Consider the following 11,375-nt stretch of genomic DNA (forward strand, 5'->3'; position numbering starts at 1 on the left):
CTTCCCTCGTGGCGCAGTGCTTGACAGTCCGCCTGCCGATGCAGGGGACGCGGGCTCGTGCCCCGGCCCGGGAGGATCCCACATGCCGCGGAGCGGCTGGGCCCGTGAGCCATGGCCGCTGAGCTTGCGCGTCCGGAGCCTGTGCTCCGCAACGGGAGAGGCCACAGCAGTGAGAGGCCCGCGTACCGCAAAAAAAAAAAAAAAAACAAAAACAAAAAACCATAAACAATACAATAGAAAAATTATCAAAAGTTGTCAACACAGACAGTTCACAGAAAAAGAAATACAGTGGCTGCTACGCCTCACGTATGAGAAGGACACGCAAATTCACCAAAGTCTGAGGCACACCGTGTGCCCGGTAGGGCACGCCTCCAGTGCTGGCCAGTTTGGCGACACCTATGAAATCACAAATGCCACACTCTTGGCCTGGGCAATCCCACCTGCAAGAATGCATATGCCTGTTGGGTCTGGCCTTGATTTACCTGCTGCTGTCCACAGATCCTGGCAGAAGGCGTGAGCCTCCACGGTCAAGGACAGGAAACTCACTGCTCACAGCATGGCAGGCAGCGCGAGCCTCTGTATGCATCACTGAGCCCAAGTCTGTGAGGGTGACGCAGAAGGGGCCAGGCAGGGGCTGCGGGCGCAGGGTTTGTCAAAGCCGAGCAATCCACCACTTTCACAGCAAACAGTTAACAAGCCTGCTCGGGCCCGCGAGGGAACGGCCAGCACACAGCCACGGCGGTGCCTCTCCGACGACGAGCACGAGTCCAACGCCAGGCACGAAGGCTCTCAGCACAGCGGCGCCTGTAAGCCAGTCGGAACGGACGCTGGCGGAGGGCTGGTGACGACACATCACGGCACGCCCCGCACAGCTGAACAAGGAATCCATGAGGAGCAATGTCGAAGGTGCACGGCCGTGGCCCCTTGTGCACAGAGGCAAGGAGCTCCTGTGCTGCACACCGTGCTTGCTGATTTGTGCGTTACTGCTCCCAGCCCCCCAGATCCCGGTGTACACAGCCCCCCAGATCCCGGTGTACACAGCCCCCCAGATCCCGGTGTGCACAGCCCCCCAGATCCCGGTGTGCACAGCTGCCTCTCCAGGTACTTCTTTCCTTATTTAAGGTGACAAATGTTCTCACCAGAACAAATGAGCTCAGGACATAGGCCCCCCGCATCACCTCCTTCTAGTGCATAGCTCTGCCCCCCACACCTGCCCCCTCTCACCTGCAGACCAGGCTGAACACTTCCCCCAGCACCCTGGCTCCATCCCAAGGCCCACAGTGGCCACACAAGTGACTCAGGTGACAGCCAGTTTCCAAAGTCCAGCCTCACCAGCCTTTGACACCCATCCTTGGGACTGGAGGTGCCCGCATTCCTGTCGACCTCTCATGGGGTCCTGCAGCCCCTGGGGGCCCGGAGGGTGGCCTGGGTCCCAGAAACCCAGATCCCCACATAGACACTACTGCAGGTGCACACACACACACACACACACACACACACCCAGACAGGGCTGTGTTACCCACATAAAGCTACATCACACATTCACACATCTGTATTACACACACACAGAGGCTCACACACACACACACACACACACACACACACACACAGAGCCCCAGCCACAGTGGACACACCGCAGGACCTGTCCCAGGACGGACGCAGCCCTGGGCTCTAGGAGCCACTCTCTGCAGACCAGTTCCATGACTGCAGGCCACCCGCTTCATGGCCCCGAGCCCCACTGGCCAGCCACGGGCAGGTGGGGGATGTGAGCGTGGTGCTGTGTCCCGGGGCCGTGCCTGGGGTTCCCTGCCCCCACCCCACTCCGCCTCCCGGACGCCCCAGGCCGAGCCCCAGCCTCCTTTCGCTTGGGGTGAAGCCCAGAGGCACTGCGGTGCACGCAGCCAAGGACGAGGACGGGTCTTACCAGGGCGGGGGAGGGGCGCCCTGGGCCAGACCTCAGCGTCCAGTCGGGGCTGGGAAGGCGGCCCAGGGTCCCACCTGCGCTCCCGAGCACCAAGAGTGTCCCCTGCCCGGCCCCCGCTGGTCCTGCGGGTCCCCGCACCCTCAGTAAGGCTTGACCGAAACCTCGCCTCACTCACTTTGTTTCTAAAATGCACTTTTTTCAATGAACACACAAAAGCCTCCCCTCCATCGGTAGCAGTCAGCAAAACCAGAAGACAGATACTTTACTGTTTCTGAACGGGCTTCCTTCTTTTCCTCCCGGCATACAGGCACTCCCCCGGCGGAATCATCGTCTTGGGCCCTAAGGAAAAAGGGGCATCAAGTTGGTCACACTGAAGAGACCTCAGTGCCCCCATACCCCCCAAACCACCGAGGCGGCGAGAGCAGCAGCGGAGGCCCGGCGCGCTGTCCTCCCCCAGCGCTGGCTGAGCGAGATGCCCGAGGGCATGTCCGGCACGGGGGTGGGGTGCGGGGGTGAACCGTCCCCTCCTCAGCCCAAGGTTGAAGCCGGCTCATGACGTCTCCCCTTCGATGGGCCGCCTTGCGGCCGCCAGCCTAGCCAGAGGACGCAGTCCTGTCACCACACTCGTGAGACAGCCCTGTGCCGGGAAAGCTTCCGGCAGGTAAACACCCTGAGGCGTCAGAAAACAGGAGCACTCCGCAGTGGGCACCCGTGTGCTGGGTCAGGGCGCGGGCAGGCAGGCTATCCCAGTGCCGCCTGCGGCCACGCTGCCCCTCCCACTCCTCCCCTACGGCCTGTATTTCTAGGCACACAGGCTTCCTCTCTTCTACTAAAATCTCTCTCCACTCCACAGTGCTGGGCTTCCACTTTGGCCACTAACTCACGGCCGCACTGAGCCCAGCTGGCCATGCCTGCTGGCCTCCACCAGCAGTGTGGACACTGCAGTCGGTGTCTGTGCCCTGAGGCTGGTCAGCTCGCCCATCACCTCAGGGAGTGCATCAGAATCTTGATTTTCCCGTGCAGTGAGGATGTCTGAGCCGTCACAAACATCCTGCAGACCGGTGACCCCTCCACACCAGGCTCTGGGCCAGCTGACCCAGAGAGGAGGTTAGGAGCCCTCCCCTGGCCTCAAGTGTGTACTACCTGGAAGAGGAAGCAGAGTCAAACACACGACTTCCACCCTGTCCAGAAAGTGCAGCGAAAATACTGGGAACATGTCCTGGATCCACTTTAAGTCTAAGAAACACACTTTGACTACTGACATAAGTAGGTAAAGTAAATGGATCATAAAAGATACACTAATCAAAAGTACAGCTGGAGTAGCAGTGTGAGTACCAGACAAAGGAATATTACCAGGGGCAAAGCGGGATGTTATAAAAGAATAAAGGCGCCAGTTTCCCAAGAAGACGTAGCAATGCTAAATGAGAATGCATCACCACAGCTTTGAAATACAGGAAGCAAAAACTGAAAAGATAATTCATTAGTAACGTCAACATTCCTCTCTGAGTAATCAATAGAGCAAACAAACAGAAAATCACAAAGGAAAGAGAATATCCAAACAACAGATGTAGACTAATTGAAATATAGAGACTACTCCAGCCAACAGCAGCAGAATACACGTTCTTCGTACATGGAACATTCATCAAGATAGACCATATTCTTGAACTTACAACAATCCTCAACAAACTTAAAAGAATAAAAATACAAAGTATGTTCTCTAACAATAATGGAATTAAACTAGAAAGATATATGGAAAATTCCCAACTATCTGGTAAGCAACCCATTTCTAAATAACCATGGGTCAAAGAGAAAGTCTCAAAGAAATTTAGACGTATTTTGAACTGAATGAAAATGAACATATACAGCATATCAAACTCAGTGGGATACAGACGAGCAGTACTTTGACAGACACGGATAACATTAAATGTTTACATTAGAAAAAAATTAAACGTTTCAAATAAGTAATCCAAGCTTCCACTTTAAGTAATCAGAAGAAGAGAAAACACGTCCAAATCAAGCAGAAAGGTGGAAATAATAAAGAGGAAAAATCGATGAAACTTAAAATGGAAATACAGAAAAATCAACAAAACCAAGAGTTGGTTCTTTGAAAAGATCAACAAAATTGATAAACTTCTTGCCAGACTGATCAAGAAATAGAGGAGATATGAATTACTAGTATCATGAATAAAAGAAGGGACATCACTACAGACCCCACAGACATTAGAAGGAAAATAAGAGAACACCGCCATGAACTTAGCTGTGTGCCCACCAAATTCATATGTTCAAGCCCTAATCCCCCATTTGACTGTATTGCAGATGGATCTTTAAGGAGGTGATTAAGGTGAAATGAGGTCATATAGGTGGAACCCTGATCTGATGGAAGTGTTGCCCTTATAAGAAGCAGAAGAGAGAGGAGAGCTCTGTCTTCACCGTGTGCAAGCTCTCATCAGAAACCAATCAGCGGCACCTTGATCTCGGGCTTCCCAGCCTCCAGAACTGCGAGAAGTAGATTTTCATTGTTTTTAGGTGTTGGTTAAGCCACCCAGTCTGTGGTATTTTGTTACGGCAGCCCAGGCAGACTAAAATAATATCTCCACAAATTTAGATGAAACAATTAAACAATTTAGTTGAAATGGACCAATTTCTTGAGTGACATACACTACCAAGCTCACTCAAGAAAAAACAGATAACCTGTTTAGCCCTGTATTTATTCCAACAACAACAAACAAAAGCAAAGGCCCAGATGGATTCACTGGTAAATTCTACCGATTTAAGGAAGAAATAATACCAATTGTTTGCAGAAAACCAAAAATTAAATTAAAAATTGCCAACTCACTTGCAAGTTCAGCGTTACCCTGATACCAAAACCAAAGACATTTTGAGAAAACGACGGTCAAAAATCCCTCATGAACATAGGCACAAAAATCTTCAATTAGATGTTAGCAAACGGGATCCAACAATATATAAAGAGCACAACACATCACAAATGGGGTTCGCTCAAGGAATTCAAGCCTGATTCGCCATCCAGAAATTGACCAGTATAATTCACTTTATTAATAGATAAAAGAAAAAGATATACGGTCACCTCAACATACATAAAGTGCATTTGACAAAATCCAAATCCATGCATAAGAATAAAAAAAACCTCTCATCAAACTAGGAATAGAAAGGAACTTAATTAACCTGATAAAGGACATCTACCAAAAAAACCTACAGCTGACATCACACCTAACAGTGAAAGACTGTATACATCCCCAGAGATCACGAATAAGACAAAGATGTCCTCTATCACCATTCCCCTTAATGTTCACAGACAACAGGATGGTACATACAGAAAATTCCAAAATTTGGCTAAGACAAATCTTTTATAACTTATAATAATTGAGTCCAGCAAGGTCACAGGGAAAACGGACAATATAAAAAAGTCAATTGTGTTTCTATACACTAGCCATGAACAACTGGAATACACATTTTTTAAGAACCATACCGTTTACAACAGCACCAAAATAAAAATTAAATATTTAGGTATTTCAATAGGTTGAATATGTGTAACTGGGGCCCTAAAGAACAGGAGAGTAATAGAGGTGACAGAAAACATTTAAGTAATAATAGCAGAAATTTGTCCAAACAATGAAAACTATAAACCTACAGATTCAAGACGTCAATGAACCCCAAGCACAAGAAACAGGAAGAAAACTACACCAGGCACATCATAATCAAATGACTCATAACCAGAGATAAACAGAATAATCTTAAACGCCACCAGAGAAAATAGCATTGGGTACAAAGAAACAGAGATAGTATGGCAGCAGATGTCTCCTGAGGAACGTGTACCCGAGGGGACAGCGGAGCAGCATCTTTAAAGCACTGCAAGAGAAAACCTGAAACAAGAATTCTAAACCCTGTGAAAATATCTTTCAAAAATTAAGGCTAAATGAAGACTTTTTCAGACATAAAAAAGCTGAAAGAATTCATTGCCAGCTGACCCACACTATAAGAAATGTGAAAGAGTGTCTTCAGGCCAAAGGAAAATGATACCAGATGGTAACGGGGATCCACAAAATGGAACAGAAAGCACAGGAAGTGGTAACTGCATGGGTAAGAATGCAAGGCTCCTTCCTACTATCTAACTATCTCTAAAAAATAATTGACTGTTTCAACAACAATGACAACAATGTGTTGTGGGGTTTATAACCTATGCAGATGTCAAGGTTTGGCAACCACAGCACGAAGGCCAGGAATGGGAGGTGGTGGCACGCCACTGGGAAGCGGTGTATCGGTTCCCGTCGGGCTTGCTCTGCACGGATGGGCTGGACCCTTCGAGCTTTTCTCCTCTGTAGCGAGCGCAGAGTGAGGGGCTTCTGGGTCCCGTGCGTCCCCCGTGTCTTCTTGTTCCTGCCCACCTCTTACGGAGGCTGGGAAGCCCAGCGAAACATCTCCGCCAGCCCAGAGCCTGAACCCCTACATACAGGCAAGCCCTCTCGGCACCCCCGCAGCCCTGAGTACCCTTCCGAGCTCTCCTGCTGTTGTTAATACTTCTTTATATGAATTAAAGTCTCTCAATTCAAACAAAAAATTAAGTAAAAAACATAAAAAGCTGATTTTTAAAGTTCACACGTTTTAGAGATACATGCTAACACCTGTGAAAGGATGACACATCAGCGATTTGTTTCTGTGTGATGTGCAGAGCAGGGTGGGGTTTACATGACACTGAATCAGCCAATATTGACAGCTGACCATCTATGATACTCGATGAATAAATTGGACTCATTATAAAATTCTCTCCACTTTTGTAAAAGATTTGAAAATTTTCATAATAAAAAGGTTTTTAAAAAGCATTGAGGGCTTCCCTGGTGGCGCAGTAGTTAAGAATCCCCCTGCCAAGGCAGGGGACACAGGTTAGAGCCCTGGTCTGGGAAGATCCCACGTGCTGCAGAGCAACTAAGCCCGTGCGCCACAGCCACTGAGCCTGTGCTCTAGGGCCCGTGAGGCACAGCTACTGAGCCCACGTGCCACAACTACTGAAGCCCATGCACCTAGAGCCCATGCTCTGCAATGAGAGAAGCCACCCCAATGAGAAGGCCACGCACCGCAATGAAGAGTAGTCCCCGCCCACTGCAACTAGAGAAAGCCCACATGCAGCAATGAAGACCCAACGCAGCCAAAACTAAATAAATAAAATTTTTAAAAAAGCATTGAAAAAAGAGAAATGCGGCACAAGAATAAACATAATGTGGTCAACTGATTTTCAACAAAGCCATTCAATGGGGAAAGAACAGTCTCTTCACCAAAAGGTGCTGGCACAAATGGACATCCAATACCAAAGAGTGAAGCTGGACCCCTACCTCACACCCTTTACAAAAATTAACCAAAGTTAGTTAAAGACCTAAGTGTAGGAGCTACAAGAAAACATAGGGCTCTATCTTCATGACCTTACATTTGCCAATGGATTCTTAGATACGTCACCAAAAGCACAGGAAGAAAAGAAAAACGAGATAAATTGAACCCCATCAAAATTGAAAACTTGGGCTTCAAAGGACACTATCAAGAAAGTGAAGAGACAACTCACGGATGGGAGAAAATATTTGCAAATCATATATCTGATACAGGTCTGGTATACAAACTACACAAAGAACTCTTAAAACTCAACAACAAAAAGACAAACAACCTAATTAAAAATGAGCAAAGGACTTGAATAGACCTTTCTCCCCCAAAAAACACACAAATGGTTAACAAGCACATGAAAAGATGCTCAACATCATTAGTCACTAAGGAAATGTAAATCAAACCCACAATGAGATACCACTTCATACCCACGGCAATGGCCATAATATTTTTTTAAAAAAAGAAAAAAAAAAGGAAAATATCAAGGGTTGGTGAGATTGTGGAGAAACTGGGACCCTTGTGCCGTGCTGGTGGGGATGAAAAATGGCACAGCTCCTGTAGAAAACAGTTTAGTCTTTCCTCAAAAAGTTAAACATAGGGTCACTACACGACCCAGCAATTCCACTCCTACGTATATGCCCGAGAGAACTGAAAACATATGTTCAAACACAATCTGGCACACAAATACTCACAGCATCTTTACTCACAAGAGCCAAAAAGCAGAAGCAACCTAAATGCCCATCGACTGATGAATGGATAAACAAAATGTGGTCCATCCACACAGGGGACTATTACTCAGCCATAGGAAGGAACGAAGCCCTGATGCCCCTACAACACACGTGAAGCTTGAAAACACCATGCTATGTGAAAACGAAGGCAGACCCAGAAGGACACATATTGATTGCATTTATATGGAATGTCCAGAACAGGCAAACCCACAGAGACAGAAAGTAGGTGAATGGTTGCCAGGGGCTGGAGGAAAAAGGAATGGGGAGTGACTGCTTAAAGGGTATAGAGTTTCCGTTCGGGACGAAGAAAATGTTTTGGAATTAGAGGTGGTAGTTGCACAACTGTGGCAATACACTCAATAAATACCACTGAACCTTCAATTTTTATATGGTTAATTTTATGTAGTGTGAATTTCACCTCACCAAAAACAAAGAACACAAATTTGTATATAAATATAAATTAAATGTCTGGAGTGGCAGGAGAGAACCGTGCAGCGGGACTAGGAGCGCCTGTGGGGCATCGTGAGAGCAGAGGCGGGGATGGGCGGCAGCTGCGGGGCCTTGGGGGTCAAATGCTGGTTTTTAAGCTGCGGCGGATGACGCGGCAGAGGAGACAGGAGAGCTCTGGAGAGATGGGCTGGGGTGGGTGGGCGCGGATAGGGCCCCGGTGGCCGCAGGCTGGAGCAGGAATGGGCGGACGGATGCTTCGGAAGGGTCCAGCCTTCTAGTCTCTGCCTGAGCCACGGCCACCAGGCCTGCGCTTCTCTGGGAAGCTGGACCCCGGCGGGCAAGGTCATCCCATCTGAGCTGCAGGAGAGGCCGGAGCCGGACCCAGGCCTGGCCCCAGCCTGGGGGGAAACCGGTCAGGGATGCTTCCCCACACACGAGAGGGGCCAGACGCCCCTCAAGATCAAAGGTGAGGAGGCTGGCTGACCTGCCCCAGCCCCAGGAGGCCCATCCCAGCACCACCGTTCCCTGAGTGAGTCCGAGCTCAGAGCAGGGGTGGTGCGGGCTGGAGGCGACAGGGAAGACGAGCAGGGGTCGGAGGCACTTTGCGGGGCAGAGCTGGCCCCTCACTTTCCTCCAGCCAAGACCCCCTCCCCACAGCAGGAGCCGAGACGGGGTCCAGGCTCCTGGGTGCGGGCCCTCCCCAGCCGCGCACGTGGCCTGCCAGCTGGCCCACAAGGCCCGTCCTCCCTGGTGGAAGGGGCCTAAACACACGGGCTATGGCGAAAAGCACCAGGGCAGATAAACACCCTCCAGGTACCCCTTCGGGGGTGGGGGAGAAATCAAGGGGGCCAGCCGCTGTCCCCTGGAAGAGCCGTGGCTTGGGGTCCAGTTCCTGCCAATTCCTGCCCTAGGAATCCTAAATATCGGCTCCATTTTACTAAATACTGTGCACTTTCCTCAAAAAGATGAAGCCCTCATTGGACTGGACCAAACTCCCCACAGAAATGCGCCACTGAGACAGCACGAGGGCCAGCCCCCCAGAAGCTCTGAGCCGACTGTGTTTCTCAGAGAAATCTGAACTTTTATAAGAACCTTTTATGGTAAAAATAATGGCTGACCATTTCAGAAATACACGTAAGCATAAAACAAACATAAAAGATCGTCCCACGCCACGTGGCGGTGCCCTCAGCTCCCGCCCAGCATGCGTGCCCCGTCCACAGGGCCGCACCGCCCTGGGACTGAACTGAGAGGGAAACAACGCACGCGGTCGGGGCCCAGACTGCCCGGTATCCACCTGGAAGTCATCATCCGCAAACAGGGAGCCTGCAGCCACGGCTGCTGGAGGCGGCACAGCCCCCGTCAGGGCCACGCTGCCCACCGGCTGCTCGGCTGCCCACGAGCGGGTCCTGAGGCCTCCACTGGGACTGGGCGTGGGCCCAGGAGGCTGACAGAAGCCAGGCTCTAGGCCCTGATGGCGGACGCTGGGTGGAGGCCAGCCGGTCAGAAGCCCGCCTCTGCCAGAGGCCCCTGGAGAGTGTCCTGGGTGGGCTGGGCTGCTGACCAGGCCGGGAGAAGTCCCGTTCACCACTGTTGAGTGCCCAGAGCAAGGGGGCAGATGCCCAGGGCACACACTCGCGCAGCCCCTCTGCGCCCGGCCCCTCGAGGACCGGAGCCTGTGGCTGGTCACACAGAGGCCCCGCGTGAGTCACAGGGCGGCCACAGCTGGAGACCCACTGGATGCTTCCAAGGGGGCCTGGCAGACCAACCAGGAAGCAGACGAGGAGCCCAAGGGCAAACTGCCCAAGGCCTCTGACCTCTGACCCTGGCTAGTCACCTGCCCTGTGGGCAGCCCCCTCCCCGAGGGGGGGGAGTCACAGCAGCAACACCGGGTCCCTGAAGTGTTGAGGGCCTGTGCCTCTCACAAAGTGTCCACAATCTGGGATTTTCCACCTCTCAAAATAAGACTTTAGGGAAAAAAACTTTCTTGGTGCCACTAACTGAAACCCAGTGAATTCCTGGAACACGCGCCTTCCGCCCTTCCAGAGTGTGTGAACCAAGGCTGGCGCTCCTGGCCCCGAAGGAGGGGGCTGAGCTGTGCACCCCCAGCTCCGGGACCTCCTGGCTGGGGGCCTCCCCTCACCAGCTGCCCTGGAGAGGGCTCAGGAGTCCAATTCAAAGTCCCCCCCGCCCCCCAGCATCTGCCCAAAACAGTTCCGAAGGAAGCTGTGCCCAGAGCAAAGGGCAGTTAGCCCAGCTCCCCCAGCGCGGGGGTCGGGCGCTCCCGGGCCGGGAAACTGAGGGACCGCAAGCAGTGAAAGCGGACTGGCTTTCCTCAAAAGCGCTGTTTTTAGTTTTAGGTGAGAAGCTGCCCGTTGGACCCCAGGGCCTGGCGACGTGAGGATGGGGTGAGTGGGGTTGGAGGGGAGAGGGGGATGGGGGGGCCGAGGGTGCGGGAGCCTTGGGAAGATGGCCCTGCGCTAGGGTCTCCCTCGCGGAGTTGGACCTGCGGAGCACGTCCAGCGCACTTACCCGACCGGCGGGGCGCGGAGGTTCAAGCGCGCCCGCGGGAGGTGTCCGCGGGGACAGGGAGCTGTGGCTGCGCGGCTGCCGGCGCTCGCATCTCGGGGACCAGGCGGAGGCTGTGGCCGCGGAAGGACAGCCCCACCCCGGCACGCGAGCCGCCCCGCCCCGGAGACGACCGAGCCCGGGAGGCGGCAGGGGGCGCGCGCGCGCATCTCCGGCCGGCCAATGGTCCCCGGGTCTGTGTGCACCACGGTGGGGTCCTGCCCTGCGCCCCTTGCGTCCCCGTGGTCCCCGGGATCTCTGTGCACCACGGTGGGGTCCCGCCCTGCGCCCCCCCGTCCCCGTGGTCCTCCGGATCTGTGTGC

The 11,375-nt window shown here is 52.2% G+C and overlaps 1 protein-coding gene across 1 annotated transcript in view; it reads right to left on the minus strand.

The window, feature by feature from the left end:
* The window catches only part of AHRR (aryl hydrocarbon receptor repressor), a 69,915-nt gene extending 58,816 nt beyond the window's left edge, over positions 1–11,099 (minus strand). Inside the window, exons 1-2 of the mRNA XM_069540616.1 lie at positions 11,017–11,099; positions 2,191–2,263 (exon numbers count right to left, since the gene is read on the minus strand). Of these exons, the coding sequence (XP_069396717.1) occupies positions 2,191–2,252 (62 nt within the window). The 5' untranslated portion in view covers positions 2,253–2,263; positions 11,017–11,099. The remainder of the gene's footprint in view (positions 1–2,190; positions 2,264–11,016) is intronic.
* Positions 11,100–11,375: the final 276 nt, after the last annotated feature.

This window comes from Delphinus delphis, chromosome 3 (genome assembly GCF_949987515.2).
Source record: "Delphinus delphis chromosome 3, mDelDel1.2, whole genome shotgun sequence".
Lineage (NCBI taxonomy): Eukaryota > Metazoa > Chordata > Mammalia > Artiodactyla > Delphinidae > Delphinus > Delphinus delphis.